An 18,196-nucleotide genomic window follows, 5' to 3' on the forward strand; every position below is an offset into this window, starting at 1 on the left:
TATGCCGTTCTGTGTCTCAGAAGAGCTCAGAGTGATTTACATGCATTTTCCCAGATGATTTAACTATCTTATTTATAGCCATACTTTTAGAATACTGTAATAATGACGTGCCCTTCAGCACACATTCTCTCTCAAGCAATGTATTCCCAATAACACAAAACCTACCCCGTTCCCTACAGTTGGATGACATTTGCTGTGGCTGCATGTAATGCTAGACCATTACCAGCATTACAAGGATGTGTGGGAGTGCGCACATGAAGCCTTAAGAGTTTTTTGACATTATTAACAGCTGCAAAATTGGTTAACTGAAGATTACTGAATGTTTGTAGTCAAAAGAGTGGGTTTCAAGAAGCACTTTTGGGGTCTATAAGGAAATTACAGTTCATTATATGCCTAACAGCCCTTTTGCTCTGAATCTAAAATAGTTGAATAGTAGTACAGTATGTCCACCACAAATGTTGGCTAATTGCTGCTCTTAAGTCACACTTCCCAGGTGTTTCCCATGAAGACAGAATATGGGGACAGGGACTCAAACTGCAACATGGACCTACAGACCAACTGTCTCAGAGCACTACTGTGCTCTTGGCCAGCTCCTACTCATCTCAAGGGGGTTTGCAGAAAGGAACATCCTGCTGGACTGTGTCCTACATCTTTAAACTATTCTCAGAGTGCTGTAGCTCTGAGAGTCTTTTTGGCTTCATGAAACTTTGTTCAGCACAAGAACATATTGCCCAAGCTGGGTCACCTAATACAGTGTTTTGCATTGTCTTGGAAGACCAGGTTCCTTTACCCTCTTTTAGATACAAACTCTTGCTTCAATGAGGTAGGCTGAAGTGCCTCGCCTTGAAGTAGAATTTGCCTGCCTCCACTAAGTTGCAATCATATATATAGCTGCATCATACTTCGCCTCATCTTGATTTACCTGACAGGAGTGTTGTGGGAATGGGAAAGGGAAAAAGAACTATGTGCACCAGACTGGTTACATTTTTATAGGAGCACAAAACAATAAAAAGTACATACAGATTCTGATTGGGAAGAGTAAAGCAGATTTTTGAAGGCTTTGTTTCCTGCTCGCAGCAGAGACCAAACTGAACAGGTCCTCTCTTGGGTGTGCTTTTCACCTCTCTCCTTCGCGTTGTTGCACAGGAATGTACCAAAGAGGCAGGAGTATGTGTGCTGCACCAACTTGACCTATATAGAAAGGATGCAGCTATATTACTGTTGGCACACAAGCCTGAAAAGTAAGATCTCTTGATTTCTCTTTCGCACACACAACCAAAACACAGATACGCTAGTCTGAAATATTTGAGTTTAATGTGACTTCCAAATTTGATTTTCTAATTCAGAGTTTAAATAACGCTATGGAACATACCTAACTATCCTCTGAGTGAGCATTTCTGCAGACTCCAATGAGAGATTTTTACTTTTTTTTGGCTTGGTAGCTTCCTTCTCATATCCGAATACTGAACTACGAAAAGGTTCAAAATATTAGAAGCAGTGTGTAAAAGTATTCAACTCACAAGGAATGCTTCATTAAACTCGAAAGAGCAGGGGAACTGCCTCTGGAGCTGATGGACACAGTCGAGCCACTGCAGGAACACTGGGCATCGTTCATTCAGGTCATCTGAATTCTCACCATGACCACAGCGATCGGCAAACTTATGGCCAAAATCCAGCCACTCCATCTCCACAAGCACCTGGAAACCCTGAGGGAAGCATCACTGAATTAAATTTGCACAAGGCTCAAGTCCACAAAGCCAAACTAAGATATGCTGGCATGAGGTGGAAAACCCCAAATGCTTTCCCTCCTAGCAATTAACCAGCAAGGGGTCAAATTCACTATGAAAGTCTCATGGGCAAGCCCCACTGAAATGAAAAAAAGCTGCTCTCATTTGCATCAGTGAGGCTTGCGGAAAAGAGCTTACACACAGGTGGCACCCCAAGGGCCAGATCCATGTTTCTATCTCTGCCATCCTTAATAGCACCTCAAAATGATCCTTACCTCAGACTACCTATTTCATTCTCGGACACAAACTCACATTTCTCCAATGTACCCCGCCCCCCAAAAACCCTTCCGGCATTAAATCCATTTTATTTCATGCCAAGTCTATTCTTCAGCAGTTTGGAGGAAAGCACATGGATCAGGCGTGGGAGACCACTGGCTCTCCAGATGTTGTTCAATTACAATTCACATTAGCCCTAGCAAGCATAGCCAATGGCCAGGAACAATGGGGATAGCAGCTGAGCAACATCTGGAAGGCCACAGATGCTCTTCTTTAGAAGAGCCACCACCATAAACCTTTCTAAATATGATTTAGAGGTCCCCCAACTGTGCTATTTCCCATGCCACGAACCTCGATGGTCCTGTAATATGGATCCAGCAGCAGCTTAGCCAGAGCCACTATCTGCGGGGTTCTGTCCCAGCCATCTGAGCAGTGCACCAAGACGGGCCGCTGATCTCTGTCCACTGCATGAACTACCAGAAGTGCCGATTTCAGAAGGACAGACAAATGTTGCAGCCATTTGGTGCTTTCCAGAGCTGACAGCCAGCTGCAGATCAACAAGGGAGAATAGTTTTGACCTCTCTGTTCTGTTAAAGTGAAGTTTGTAGGTTGAGCAAATTTCAGTAACAAGTGGAGGGTATACTTTTTTCCTTCTGCATCAAAAAGTACAAATCGCTTAAGTTAGTGGGTATCCAAGCCTCTATTTCCAGAAACCTTGGGGTGCCTCAGAAGCTTATCCAAGGTTCCGAAAGAGAACAGTAACAACAGGTAGGTTCCTCCTAAAGGTAAGCTTGCACACATGCCAACAATGCAGGAGTGTGTGTTGGCAGTATTCCGGGGCACCCTCCTATTTTGTGTGGGAAAACAGCAAAGGTCAATAGGTCTGGAGATAGATGGATTAAAAAAACCCTAGGTTTTTTAAATTAAAAAAGCCAATATTAAATATATGTGTGCGTGTGTGTGTATACACACACACACACACACACACACACACACACACACACACACACACAAATAATTACAAATGTTAATTTTCTCTTATCTAATAACTAATCTAGCATTCACTAACCTGGTGCCTTCTAAATGGCCATTATGGCTGGGAATAATGGGGGCTGCAATCAAAAAATATCTGGAGGGCACAAGGTTGGTGGAAGGCATGCAAATGACTGCCTTTATTTACAATGACAAAAAGACGACTGAGGAATAGATTGTTTAAAAAGCAATACCAATTTGTGCTGGGAAGGGAAGATGTGCAAGGGGACAACAGTGTGTGGGGGGGAGCAGAGAGAAGGCGCACATGTCACTCACTTTCCTGGGTCCGGCATTTGTGTGCAGAGCAAACGCAGCGACTGAAAGCTCTTCCGAATAGAATGGATGTTTGCCATTCCCATAAACACTACTTCACAGTTTGGATAATACTCTGTTAAAAGCAGAAGATAAGGCACTTCAAACAAGGCAGAAGCGAAATGAATGAAGGAGCTTTACTGTAAAAATGAGCCAGCAGCAGCTGGGGCCTGTGCTAAGCGCTATTATTCCATCAGCCTCCTCTAGCCTTTGAGGTTCTCTCAGGCACACCAAACATCATGACAAAGGACGACTGTTATGACAGAATAGAGGGAGTTATTCTAACACAGTCTAAAGAAAACACATGAACTTACTGATCTACTGGACTGCTTGCTGGGAACAATGGTCTCTATCTATAGAAGTGGCTTGAAACTGATTGTTATCACCAGTGAACAGAAGTCAGACAACCCCCTTAGTTAGCAACACGGACATGGCAGTGGAGGAGTTGAAAAATAAGAGTTGTGTAGTGTCAGCATGCTCAGGACCTGTCTGGATATTAGCATGACAACAGTGGCACATTCTTCAGCCACTATACTCCTGAACCACTGCCAGGAAGCAACACCTGTAACTGTAGACATACAAGTTCAATTGTTTCCATGGGCTACTTTGTATGTAGGAATTTCAAGTATACGGATCCCAATACAGTGGTACCTTGGGTTAAGAACTTAATTTGTTCTGGAGGTCCGTTCTTAACCTCAAACTGTTCTTAACCTGAGGTACCATTATAGCTAATGTGGCCTCCTGCCGCTGCCGCGCCGCCGCCACGCAATTTCTGTTCTCATCCTGAAGCAAAGATGAAGCAAAGTTCTTAACCCGAGGTATTATTTCTGGGTTAGCGGAGTCTGTAACCTGAAGCGTCTGTAACCTGAAGTGTCTGTAACCAGAGGTACCACTGTACTTGTTTGGGATGGGTGACGTAGTTGCACAGAACTTTAAAAGTTTTTTGGTATGATTAGAATGCAGCCTGGAGGGTGGAAGTATGGGTTCATGCTGGACTTCTGTAGCATCTTGCAATTTTTAAACAAATCACAATCATTAGGTCTTCATAAATAAGAGGCACCTGGCTGGTGCACCATGCAGTTTTTCACCATGTATTGGTTTGGGTGGATCAGCGAACTTATAAATGATGTCAAGCACATGCCATAATATTATAAACTTTTAAGCTGACATCTATTGCAGCTTTTGAATCATACAGAGAATCAGGGTGTCACTTGGAACATAAGTGTTTGGCCTCGTTATCAGACCCCTGGATAGATAGATCTCATTACTGTCTGCACCACACCGGTAGTGGCTCTCCAGAAATTTAAGCAGATGTCTCTCTCAATTTTTCCCTTCCTTCCTCCTCTGCACATCAGGAGAAGGAATTTAAAAACTTCTTGTTTGCAATCTGCAACAACCTGGAGTTTCACCAATTTGGGTGAAACTAAAAATTGCTCTTTGTTACAAATTACAAACAGGGAAAGGGGTAGACACATGAGCCCAAAGCTACCTGCAACTTCTGCATTCTGTGGTGAAATTCAGATGCAACACTAAACACCATGGTTTAGTGAATTTGGCCATGCAGTGCAATTCCTTCACTTCCTTAAAACAAAACAAGGTGGGTTTAAAAAAGCTAACAAAAAACCCATACTTTTGATTAAAATCTGGTAAGGACTCCATGATCAAATACTGTAGTTTAGCTTTAGAGACTGGATCTAAATTGCAGGACAAAAGATGGCATCTTTCTCTTCTTAAGCAACAACCCCTTTGGATTTGAAACCCCCCCCCCCATTTCCAACCTCCTTGAATTAATGGTAGCTACTCTGGTAACCAAAATTTGATCTGGTTTAGACAAGGTCTCCACTCCCACTCCTTCTCTGCATGTGTAAACACCTTTGCACAATGCTCGGAGAACAGCACGGCTACTCACCTGGGCATTCACAGCCTCCCCCTTTGGCCCTGTTTGCCACTGCAGCTGCATAAGAGCGTGCATCCAAGATCAGAAGTTTCTGAGGCTGAATGGCTAGACTTTCTGCTCCTGAAGCGTTGGAGATGGAGGAATCTGAAGAAGAAAAGGAGAGAACAGCTTATTCTGCAGCAGTTATCGAAAAAGTGCACACTTGACACATGGATTATATGGCATCTTACATATAGAAGAGATCAAGAAAGAGAGAGAGAAGCAGAGGAGCTGATTTGACAGTGGAACATACTCCTCACGTCTAATTCCGGCACCAGCAATAGCTGATTCAACCTGGTTACAGAAGAGGGAGAAGTGAGGCCACAAGGCCCACCCCACCGGGCTGCCTAGAACCAACTGCCATTTTGCTTCTCCTTCAAACTGTCTCCTGCAGGTATCATTCCACCCTGTCATTATGTACACAGGAGGCCACTTTTTGTTGAATCTATGTAGCTCAGTATTATCTGCACTAACAGCAGCTCTTCAGGGTTTCAGGCAGAGAAATTTCCCAACCCTACCTGAAGATGCTGGAGATTCAGCCTGGGACCTGTCTCGCCAGAGTGGTGCATGCCTTTAGTTATCTCTCACTTGGACTACTGCAATGAGCTCTATGTGGGGCTACCTTTGAAGGTGACCCGGAAACTACAACTAATCCAGAATGCGGCAGCTAGACTGGTGACTGGGAGCGGCCGCCAAGACCACATAACACCGATCTTGAAACACCTACATTGGCTCCCAGTACGTTTCCGAGCACAATTCTAGGTGTTGGTGCTGACCTTTAAAGCCCTAAACGGCCTCGGTCCAGTATACCTGAAGGAGCGTCTCCACCCTCATCGTTCTGCCCGGACACTAAGGTCCAGCTCTAAGGGCCTTCTGGCGGTTCCCTTGCTGCGAGAAGCCAAGTTACAGGGAACCAGGTAGAGGGCCTTCTCGGTAGTGGCACCCGCCCTGTGGAACACCCTCCCATCAGATGTCAAAGAGAAAAACAACTACCAGAATTTTAGAAGAAATCTGAAGGCAGCCCTGTGTAGGGAAGCTTTTAATGTTTAATAGACTATTGTGTTTTAATATTCTGTTGGAAGCTGCCCAGAGTGGCTGGTGAAACCCAGCCAGATGGACAAGGTATAAATAATAAATTATTATTATTATTATTATTATTATTATTCTGTAAAGCAGATGCTCTACCACTAAGCTATGGCCCATCAATGACATGAGTGGCACCCTGGCTATCCTCCTCCCCACACACCTCCTCCAAGGCAGAGCAGGCATCCAGGTGTCCTACACACAAGAGCACAAAGAGCTGCAGGTAAAAGGTTGAAATCCCTATCAGGGGGGAAACTGCCATTCGAACTCTATGGAGACTCCGAAATGCAACATGTGAGAAACAACGAGATAATCAAACTTACCAAATTCTACATCAGAGAGGTCTCCTCCATTGGAGAAATCTCTTGAACAGTTTCCATTCACTAGTTTACTGCTGTTAGACTTGGAATCTGAGGCACAAGCTTTGGCCACTGACTGGACAAGATGTTCGTCATCAGCATTTCTCCAGCCCCACCAGCTGACCTCTGGCTGCCCACAACGGGAAATGACCGCCCCATTGCCCTGATGCCTATAGGAAACAGAAATGAAACAGCTAACAGTAGCCATCACAATAGGGCCCTAAGTGCAGGTAATGCTAGAGCAAATGCACAGTGACATAGGAATTGCCACCTTACTGTAGAATTCCAAAAGTAGTTTTGACTTTCTAAAGCAGAAATACTTTCTATGAAATACTGTTTCATAGGGCATTCTAATGTATGCCCTATGAAAACAGTATTTCATACTGAACTTCATTTGAATCAACATTTGTAATCAAAACGCAGCAAAAAAATGAAGTTAGGATTTAAAGAGATTTGTGTCAGAATACTCAAGAAATAAGTTTCAAAGTACAGTGGTGCCTCGCAAGACGAAATTAATTCGTTCCGCGAGTTTTTTCGTCTTGCAATTTTTTTCGTCTTGCGAAGCATGGTGTCGGTAGTCAAAACTCCTACCGGCCTAAAAGTTGTCTGCCCGCCGCGGGCAGAAGGGAGGGCGGTGGATGCCTATTGCCCCTGTTGCTGCTGCAGCCGGCCAGCCAGCCAGAAGCACGCGAGCGGAGAGAGGCGCATCCAGCCCCAGCCAGCCAGCCGCCCGCCACGGGCAGGAGGGAGGGAGGGAGCGTCAGCGATGGTGGATGCCTATTGCCCTGTTGCTGCTGCAGCCGGCCAGCCAGCCAAAAGCGCGCGAGCGGAGAGGGGCGCATCCAGCCCGTTGGAGAGGAGCACGGGGGGGCGTCCCCGGTGGCTCCCAAGCTGACCTTGCCTGGCCCGGCGCCTTCCGCGCTGCCAAAGGGAGACTCACCTGCTGCCTGCGCTGCGCCGGGACTAACTCAAGCGGGGCGAGGAGAACACACACTCGCGCGCACACACACCGAGAGGCAAACTTGCCGCAGCCGTCGACGTCATGGGGTTGGAAAGCACGGAGATGCAGGTAGGGGGCGCCCCTCGCAGGGCGAGCACCGGAGGGCCCGGGCAGGCGCTCTTGTCACCGCCGGGGCGCTGGGGGGGGGGGGAGAAGGAAGGAGCCCCGTCCGAAGAGCCCCGGAGCCTGGCCTCCCTAACTGGGAGTTGTGGGGAGGGAAGTGTGCGCGTCTTGCTATTTTTCGCCGAAACAAAGCTCCCTCTTCCTCAGAACCCGCCTTCATGCGTTCAAGTTGCAACTGTATTAACGATTTTAAGAAAAAGGAAACAAACTTGCAAGATGTTTCCGTCTTGCGAAGCAAGCCCATAGGGAAAATCGTCTTGCGAAGCAACTCAAAAACGGAAAACCCTTTCGTCTTGCGAGTTTTCCGTCTTGCGAGGCATTCGTCTTGCGGGGCACCACTGTAACTGAACCAATAGATCTATGACCACTTATACCAGGGTCAGAATTTCAACCTGTTTTTGTTGATGCATATAAAATGTCTATAATGCAGAGATGTCTAGAACTGGGAGGCTGCCTGTTTAATCCTAAAGAGAGATCAGTGACAAACTGCCAAAGTTAATGATGATCAGCAGCTTCAGTACTTTAGTTGTGCCTTTTGTTCAGAAACAGGCAGTCCGTGAAGCCCATCTATAGTTTTATATAACCTGTGCTGTGTCCCAAAACAACCCATGTAGCTAACTATTATTATTACATTTCTAGACTGCTCGTCAAACAAAGTCCCCTGGGCAGTTTACAAATAAATCAAATAAAATCCAGTCAATAAAGCATTTCTCAAAACAAATGACATAAAAACTCAGAATTCAGTGCAAAATCAGGACCCAAAAAACCAAACTGAAAACAGACCAGCAAGATAATTATTATAAAAACCGGCCTCAAAATCATTAAAAGGAAAGCAATGTGCCCAGGTTTAAATGCACCAAAACATAGGAGTAAAATTAAAAGGTAGAATATTTTGCACCTGATGCCAAAAAGGTCATAATCAAAGAAACAAATGGACTTCCCTGGGAAGACCATTTCACAACTGTTGGACTACAGAGACAGCCACCATTTATCCAATCATTCCTACACATCTTGAAGGGCTTGTGGGCTTTGCAGCAGGGCCAGCTGGAGTGAATCAAGGAACAAGTCCCAGCCAGCTGAGCTTACAGCTGAGCATCTGGGGTCAATGCTCCATAGCCCAAAGAAAGGCAAGTGAAAGATCAATGGTGTCAGTTTTGTAGTTCAGCATAGTTGCTAAGCTGCTTGATTAAGCATCTGGCAAGGTGATAAAAAGTGCACACATCACTTTATATTCAATTTAATGGGTGCTTCAGTGCAGGCCTCACCTGTAAACCACAGCAGGGATGCGTTTCCAAGATCGGAAGCCTGCCACACTTTCCAGCTCTTTGTCTGTGATCCAAACAGGAACTATGAGTTCTTGAGGGTAGCTGCTACAGAGCCTGTGTGGGAAAAGGAGGACATTTTTTTAAAGCCATGCATGTATAGCCACAGCACTGGTTTCCTTCCATGACAAGCTGTTAGCACCCTTCCAACATAGAAGCTCAAGGTGCAAAGTATTCTTTCCTTGTCTTCCCTTATTCCACAGTCCTTTGTGAGCACTACATTCTCAAGAACAGAGCAATCTTATAATTTAGCACTCGCCTAGGGAGAGCAAAAATGGTTTCCAAGTTGCCAGACACAGCCTTATATTACATGACCCAACCTTGCTGCTTGTTTATTCTCAGATGCTCCTGGGTCTTTTAAGGCCAGGAAGCAACTGGACAGGAGACCCAAAGTGTTTAGGTAGCTTGCACTATTCGTTTTAGCAGCCCTTTGAGGCTAGATGACAGATAGCAGTGTCTACATACATTCCATGAAACAGGCTTGCAGTGGTGTATGCAGACACTACAGAACTACAAAATGGCAGCTACATGGGGTGCTCTATCACTTTGCTTTTCAGAGCTTTAAGGCTACTAAGAAACCCCACCCGCTCAGCAGTACCAGGATCTACAAGTGCATCCAACCACAGCAAGGGCTATGATATGCTCTGCTTCAAAATGCCTACTTCAATAAAAGTTAGGCTGGTGCCAGCTGTCTGCAAGCATCCACAGAACTTACTTGTACTTCTCGTTGATGTTGGAGATCCTCCAGGCATTGTTCATATCAAAACCCATCCGTTCAACCTCATTTTTAAATCTCGAACTTACATGTTCTCCTACAACAAAAGAAGGCAATGGTAGAATGAAAAGAACTTAATAAGAGATGGCCCCAGTGATTCTGTCAAGAAATTAGGTAAAGGTAAAGGGCCCCCTGACCATTAGGTCCAGTCGTGACCGACTCTGGGGTTGCGGCGCTCATCTCGCTTTATTGGCCAAGGGAGCCGGCATACAGCTTCCGGGTCATGTGGCCAGCATGACTAAGCCGCTTCTGGCAAACCAGAGCAGCGCACAGAAACGCCGTTTACCTTCCCGCTGTAGCGGTACCTATTTATCTCCTTGCACTTTGACGTGCTTTCGAACTGCTAGGTTGGCAGGAGCAGGGACCGAGCAACGGGAGCTCACCCCGTCGCGGGGATTCGAACCACCGACCTTCTGATCGGCAAGTCCTAGGCTCTGTGGATTAACCCACAGCGCCACCCGCGTGGGTTAATCTGCTTTGCTTATGCCAACCATGAAAATCTAAATTTAGTAACCATCTTTAGCGGTATCATGTTATTTTAATTGGCTCTGCACACAGTGATAGGTTAATAATCAGTTGTTTCCTGATTTTTAGCTGAAGACCAGTTAAGCTAAGGCCCCTTAAAGACTGGTTGGTATTTGCCTGCCCCATTCTAGTTTCAATGCACTTCTTCCCTTTGTAAAAAAAGCGCTCAGACAAATTTTATTATCAATTCGTACAATTAGGCTGGTCTGTTTGAGGAACACATGATGCTACTCCACAAGCAAAAGACAATTTGTAAACATTCGCTGGGGGAAAAGCTGGTTCTTGAATAGCTGCAAATATCCTGTACTAGTAGCTCAGTTGGAAGAGCATGAGAATCTCAGGGTCATGAGATGACACACATACCAACTTTCCCCTCACCAACGGATGGGGCCAAGAGTGTGCTTCACTTCAATTCTATGGTCTAAGGATGACTTGCAGTTAGAGCTAAGTCCCCTTTCTGGGTGGGAGGGGTTAAGTAAGCTTCCCTGAATATGATAAAACCCCTCTGACTGTGGATCAGGTCCAAAGTTTTCACTGATCGTTGTGCAGCAGCAAAGCTCTCTTGGTGTATGCCAGAAAATTGCAATACTGACAGCTCTTCTCAGCAGCACCTTCATACCACTGTATAATTCTGGTCAACTCTCAACTGAGTAAGAGTTTGAATTCAAGAATTCTGCTCTGCAGAGAACTGCATATATCAATGTGAATTTGCAAGAGCAAGAATAAGTGAAACATCATTTGCATTGTAACTGGCTGTTTCTATTATGAAGATGGCATTAGCAGAAAGAACTGTTGGCTCTCACCTGAAAGGCAGTTCTCCATTACTATAAGAAGGTGGAGCCATAACCCAACCTGATGACCTTCTATAGTAACGGCATAAAGTGTAATAATAAATTTTTGTTTCTGCACATGCATATGTTATAGGCCTACGTCAAAAGAGAGGGGGAAGCACTTTATTACCACAAAATGCCTTCTCTCCATTTCTGCTTGTTGTTCCAGAGGGTCTGCAAAATGAGGCCAGAATATTCACCCATTATGAAAGAAGGCCAAACACATTGCCCTTGCTCTGATTTGGCTTTGTGGCATCCCATAGTCAAGACTGAATGGATGCATGATGACATGGCATCCTAATGCTGCTTATGTAATACGCAATTGGCTTGAACTGCCTATGAAGAAGCCCATAGATAATATTAAAAATAGCAGGAAAGCTGTATGTTGGAGAAAGCAGCCACATACAATGAACAAAAAAAAGGCAACTGAATAGTGGCAGCTTTAAAACTTATCCATTAAACCCTTCACTCCCTTAACCTTGAAAGTTTCCAAGGAAAAAATCTACCAGCACCTCAATCAATCGGAACAAGCTCATTTATCTCTACAACTACACAAAGAATGTCTGCATCGTACCTGGTCGACACAAATCACCATGCTGTTCTTTTTCACTAGCATATACCTCCATACACCAGGCGTGGTAAGCAAATGAAAAGAGATCCTCTATCTTTGAAGGAGGGCGGATGGCATTGTTCAGCCGTTTAAGCCACTCTTGACACTGCTCAAAAGTAGAGAACTGACATCTGTAAAAAAATAAATTAAAAAAAAATTAAAGCCAGATAAAAATCTATTAATTCTCACCCAGAGAGATCCAAGCCACAGAAGCCAATGAAAGCTTAGCTTCAAAGCAGACAAGAAGCGAGAACACACTGGCATTTGGCTTCAAAAGCTGCACTGTATATATTTTACGACAAGTGAACTCTAGTATGCAAAAATGCAAAGTTAATATCATTACCTCAAGATCATCCATTTATAATCTAGGGTTCTTTGCATAAACCTTCAGACCATAGCCATGGTTATCTAAATACTTTTTTTTTTAAGTTGAAGAAAGACCATCACCACCTATGGCAGCAAGAAGCAAAATCATGCAAATGATAGATGAGAACAAGCCTTTTCTACCGTGGCTTCCCATCTGTGGCCTGCTCCCCTCCAGGGAGGCTCACCTGGTGCCTTCATTAGCTACCTTTAAGTGCCAGGCAAAATCATTTCTCTATAACTGTCAGGGAAGAGTTAGAAGTTTCCAGTTTCTCAGAGGGAGAAAGCATTCCCCAAGGGGGGAAGGAGAGCAGTGAATCTAATAGAAGAGAACAGGAGGAACAACAGGGAGGGACCGGCTGTTCCCAGGAAAGGCAAGGGTTAAGTTCTAGCTCAGGTTCGGAGGAGGGGAGATACAAGCCAGCTCTAGCCAGGAGGTTAGAAAAAAGAGGGGGAAAGCGAAGGGAAGGGCGCGTTCGACATTTTGAGAGTGGCTGGTCACGGAGAAGCAGAGCTCAGAAGGTATCTGAAAGAAGTGACTCTGAGGAATAATATTTAAGAACCGTTTATAAGATTGTTTTGTTAATACGCAATAAAAAGTTTTATAAAAGAACAAGAAGCGTTTGTGTGGTGATCTGAAGAGGACAACGACCAGGCCTGACAATAACCAGGCCTTTGCCTGATTAAACATTCAATGACCTTTTTAAAGTTCATGATGGTTTTGTTGTTCTTTTATTACGTATTTTCTTATTTTGTATTTTTATGTTGTGAATCGCCTTGCGATCTTTGGACGAGGTGTGGTACACAAATGTAATAAATAAAAACAACAACAATTAGTGAAAATGAACACACAATGAAATAAGCTGTTTCAGCTAATCTGAGGCACCCACGATTGATAGAGATGGATAATTAGTTATACTCCTGCAACTGCATGCCTTCAACTGAAAAGTTAAACTGCTGCAGTGGATTGTCAATGTTCTATTGATACAGTACAAGACAAGAGAGAAAACGTTGCCCAGTCATGAGACCAAGTAATAATTATTAAACAGGGCACTGATACCAATCTTTAGCAGGCTATGTTTCCTTGTAATAGTGTAACGTGTACAACCATCAGGATAATTTATATGTATATATACACATACCTGATAACTTTGCAGTCCTTACAAGTCAAGTGAAGCTGAAATATATCCCGGCATTCAACACTCTCTATAAGCTGCAATGGAACCTGTGATTAAAAAGATTAAATGACCTTGCTTAAAAAAGGCTGCCACAGTTTCACAGCATTTAATATAAGGATTTATTAGACTATTGTCCCTCATGTTCTTCCCGTATGAACAGGTACAGTTGAGTCATGGAAAAGGAACATGTGTAATTATGACACAGCATAAACAGACTCCTATTTTGCGGTATCTTAAAGGCGAACACATTTATTATAGCATTTAAGTTTTCATGGACTAGGTTGCGCTTCACCAGATGCAAGAAGTGTTACACAAATGTAAGAGATATACACTTGCCTACCTTAAAATATGCTTTATGTTTGTGGTACTTATAAAGCACATTTTAATGCAATCACTCAAGTTCCATCTTTAAAGCAGCAATAATTCCATAGGAAAAGAGAACTACATTTCTCTCACGCATTAGAGACAGTTCTCCAGCTTATATGGTTTAGTCATGCAAGACTTCTTGTGCAGTGCACCTTTCTCATCTGCAAACCTAAGAAACAATCACACTCCTGTTTTACTTTCTTCCACTCCTGTTTACCTTCATCCACTCCTTGGGGCAGGAGGGTTTAGGGGGAGTTCTCGACAGAGCAAATGTTGGGATAAGAGGGAAATCTGCCCTTCACAATTCTGATACTGGATTCTCCTGTGCCTCCACTTCAACAGTATCCCCAAATTCAGCACTGCTTCCTTTTAGAGTAAACAGCAGCCTTTAACTCACAACTGATAAATAAAACACCACACCTATATCAATATGTAGAAATGGGTCAATCTGTCTTGATATGGCTTCTGCCGACAGAAACCCTACAGAAACTATGGTGTATTCTCAACTACACCCCACTAGCAATCACTATAATATATGGACCAACTCACCATAATTATGTCCATTATGTCCATTCTGAAGAAGTGTGCATGCACACGAAAGCTCATACCTAGAACTAACTCAGTTGGTCTTTAAGGTGCTACTGGAAGGATTTTTTTTATTTTGTTATGTCCATTATATGAGCTGTTAGGCAAGTTTATCACTTGTCTCTTGACAGCCGTGAACTTCTGATTGGGCAGAAGGTGCACACCCGTCGAACAGGAGAAGGCCCATGTGCAATGGGGGCAGCCAGTGAGACCAAGCAACAGCATTGCCTTTAGAGAAGAGGAGGCTGGTCCATTAAGCCAAACAGGGCACTGGACCACCAATCTCACTCTACTTCAGCCAGCCCCCATCTGCTTTGCCTTCCTACTGGGGCTGGTTCCAGCTGGCTACTTCCTCCTCCTTAGTTGAAGTTGGCACTGCAAATCCCAGCAGGGAAGAGGCAAAACTAAAATTCGCTGGCTCCACCTAATGTTAGTCTCCCTGACTTCCACCTTGGCAGCCCCTATGGGCACCAGTCACCATGGCTCCAGGGTCCCCGGAATGCATTAGCTGTGCAAAGACAGAGCAGGGCAATGTTTCTGGGGGGCAGGCACCATAAGCAGGCACCTTCTGTGCCAACTTTTAAACACCTGCTGAAAATTCTTCTATTCTGCCAGGCCTATGGAGGCAATTAAGAGTACGTCCTCCATAATGGCCTATTGATGTTTGCTTTTAATTTCTTTCTGCTTTTGTTTTTAACTGCTTATGATTTTATTGTTTGGTTTTATGTTTTTATATTGTTGCAAACCACTGTGATACCTTTTCATGATACAGCAGCAAGCAAACAAACAAAGAAATATTCCCACATCCTGAGCTGTTGGCCTGAGATGGAACTAGGCTGGCGTCAATACTGCTACAGGCATAAAGAGGGTGGCAACGGAAAATAGACCAAGGTTTCATGCTAGGGGACCAAAAAAAAAAAAAAAGTAGTAAGAAGGGACTTGAGAATTTCTGCTCAGAAACCTTGTGACCAAACGAGCCCAAGCTCTCCGTCATGCCAAAGACTTTCCTCACATCTTTGTCCTACTCTGGAACCTGGGCTGCTTCAAGAATTTGTGCTGTGCATCCGCCTCTCCCTGTCTACCCTTCCTTGAACCTTTCCAAGATCACAGCTGAGGAGTTGAAACTTCCTTACCAAGATTCTCATATTAAAACCTCCTCTTTATCACTTCTTATTAGTTCAAATAGATGTTTCCTACTGCCCTCCGTATTTTTTCTCCCGCCCTGTTCCTTGCCTCCATCTGTTCTCTCTTTCCTTCTAAACAACCCTCCTTTATTAAATACAACCTTCCACAGTATTCTCTATGAAATGTGGAGCATTTGCTTCCAGGCGGCGGCGGGGGGGGGGGGATATTGGAATATAACTTTTCTTCATCTCATTTTGCCAAGCATTCTGCCTCACCTTTCCCTGTGAATTCCATTTGCCTTTCTACCAGGCAAGTTCAGGAAGGAGAATGCTGACAGATAGGAACTACCTCCAGGGTTACGAGGCTGCATGCAGTGAATACCAACTGCTGGAAACAATAGTGGGGAAAGGGGCTACAGTACTCATGTCTTGTCTGTGTGGCCATGTGGTTGACCACTGCAGAAAACAGGATGCTGGACTAGGTGGTCTTTTGATCTGATCCAGCAGCCAGATTCTTCTTGTGTTCAATAGTCATCCTTTAGAACACCACAAATCCGTGCAGTTAGTTCAGCCTCCAAAACACAAAATGCTTGGTCAGGCAGCAGTGGACTAATAAGGCAGTATCAGTTAAACGATGAACAAACCATTCTGCCTGTTTTCAGTGAGCATGCAAAGCTATCCAAACCCACCAGTTTCATTTTACAGTGGGAAATCTCGAAGCATGCTTATTACCTTTAATTAAAAAAGGATTTCCAACAAATGTTAATATTCCTGCTATGTGTCTGAATTTGTTATGGACTGCAGATGAAGAGAGCTACATTTGGTGAAACTAAATTATTGCCCACAAGTAGAGGGGCAAAAATCCTAAATATTAACTGAACTGAACAGGAAATAAGTTTCACTGTGTCATTAAACTTCCCTTGTTTGACCCTTTAAATTTTAGTGCACTGCACCTACTACAAACTTACAAGAAGTCCCAATTCAAATCTATGACACTTGAACCAAATTATAATTCTTTTGCTGCTGCTGCTGCTGTTCCCATAGCTTTACCAAATGCCACGATTTAAACACTTTCCTTAGATGGAGCCAACCAAGAAATAAATCTGGGCATTCAAGTTTTGATGTGCAGAGTGTGTATCACTGCTGAATTTGCAAACAATCCCATGGATGAATAAGTCAACACTTTTGAAAGCCACAATTCCATCAGCTTATTGCTTCGTTTACTGAGCCTTTTGTTTACTTTTTCAAAAGGAGACATCAAGTTCCTGAATTGCTATGAGATCCATGAATTTATCCAGTCAGTCAAAATGCATCATGCATTACAGCCCCTGCCTGTGTTGCAAGGTGAGCACTGGCCACACAAATTTATTCTTTTCCAAGCAAAGGTGCAGCAGTAAAATGTTACACAGCAACACCGTTTTACTTACTGAGAGCTCACAAGCGGCAAGTTTACAGACTCTCTATTGAATTGTAAACAAAGGACAAAATTAGAATGAAACCAAAAGGCAGGCTTTGGATATTCTCAGCTGAGTTTCCCTTTCTATTAGCCAGCTAACTTGCATACCAAACATGAATGCCGGGGGCCCAGGTTACTACTGCCAATGTGCAATATCAAGTGATTTCAGGAGCACTAATTTTTGCCTGGCCAAGAGGCACAGAAACAAAACTCAGGATGTCACATGGGGATAACCTCAACTAGCATTACAACATTAAGTGCCAGCAGTTTTGTCAGGACTCAATATTCCAATCAGTGTATTAAACTGCAGTGTAAATTTTAACCAGAATGATCATATTAATAAACATTTTCTTATGATCAGATAAACACACTAAAAGTATGGAAATTAATAGCATCTCAGAATACTGAGAATTACAGCAATATTACTTGTTCGGTGACACTGAAGCAGATACTTCTAAACTACCATGTTATGCTCTAGGAATCAGTCGCTTCTCAATGCAACGTATCAATTTTGTTTCCACTCATCTATTAGGATTAGCATACACACCCAGATTTCATTACAGAAGAGCAATATGTGTTTTAATTCTACTTCATCTCACCAACATGACTCGCATAATTCCACATGATTCACAGCTGGTGATAAGCTACGAAGCAGAATGAACATTACTTGGGTTGTCAGGTGAGGACTACAGCTGCGACCAAGAAACTGTTTTAACTTGTTTTAGCTTTTATACACACACACAACACAACACTACACAAAAATTACACAGAAGAACTTCTAGTCCTAAACATTTATTTATTTTAAAAATGCAAAAACAAATTCAGACTGCCTATCCACTTTAGCACACAGCAAGGGGGCACCAAGGAACTCTGTCCCATGGAATCTATTTTAAGCAGTAGAACAATAAATTCTCACTTGAATGGGGCTCTTTGTGTGCAGCACCAGAAGTCACTGCTGGTTTTTGTTTTTTGTTTTTAATTAGGGAACTGAGTGCCTAACAAGTTTTGAGATAGGTGCTCTTCAACAGGGTCAGAAATTATATAGATTTCCCTGTCACCCCTAAGAAAGCCAGATATTTCTAACAGGTCACTGAGTGACATGGAGAAAGTAATTTCAACAACAGCGTGATTCATTGCATGTAACAGCTACTATACAAAGAGCACTGTTATGCTCCATGACAGCCTCTTCCAAACAACCTCGTGCATTTTACTTT

General features: G+C 43.6%; 1 protein-coding gene across 14 annotated transcripts in view; it reads right to left on the minus strand.

Moving 5' to 3' along the window:
* The window catches only part of MTMR3 (myotubularin related protein 3), a 57,487-nt gene that overhangs the window by 12,396 nt on the left and 26,895 nt on the right, over nucleotides 1–18,196 (minus strand). For 10 of the 14 annotated variants that reach the window (XM_081841716.1, XM_081841718.1, XM_081841727.1 and 7 more), the window contains 11 exons: nucleotides 16,954–16,986; nucleotides 13,416–13,498; nucleotides 11,875–12,041; nucleotides 9,886–9,982; nucleotides 9,114–9,227; nucleotides 6,690–6,895; nucleotides 5,257–5,388; nucleotides 3,312–3,423; nucleotides 2,355–2,550; nucleotides 1,521–1,706; nucleotides 1,021–1,191 (listed from right to left, as the gene is read on the minus strand). In XM_081841716.1, coding sequence (XP_081697842.1) covers nucleotides 1,021–1,191; nucleotides 1,521–1,706; nucleotides 2,355–2,550; nucleotides 3,312–3,423; nucleotides 5,257–5,388; nucleotides 6,690–6,895; nucleotides 9,114–9,227; nucleotides 9,886–9,982; nucleotides 11,875–12,041; nucleotides 13,416–13,498; nucleotides 16,954–16,986 — 1,497 coding nt within the window. The remainder of the gene's footprint in view (nucleotides 1–1,020; nucleotides 1,192–1,520; nucleotides 1,707–2,354; nucleotides 2,551–3,311; nucleotides 3,424–5,256; nucleotides 5,389–6,689; nucleotides 6,896–9,113; nucleotides 9,228–9,885; nucleotides 9,983–11,874; nucleotides 12,042–13,415; nucleotides 13,499–16,953; nucleotides 16,987–18,196) is intronic. The other 4 variants (XM_081841719.1, XM_081841720.1, XM_081841724.1 and 1 more) reach the window with 1 other exon arrangement.

This window comes from Podarcis erhardii, assembly GCF_964252035.2.
Source record: "Podarcis erhardii genome assembly, chromosome: 15".
Lineage (NCBI taxonomy): Eukaryota > Metazoa > Chordata > Lepidosauria > Squamata > Lacertidae > Podarcis > Podarcis erhardii.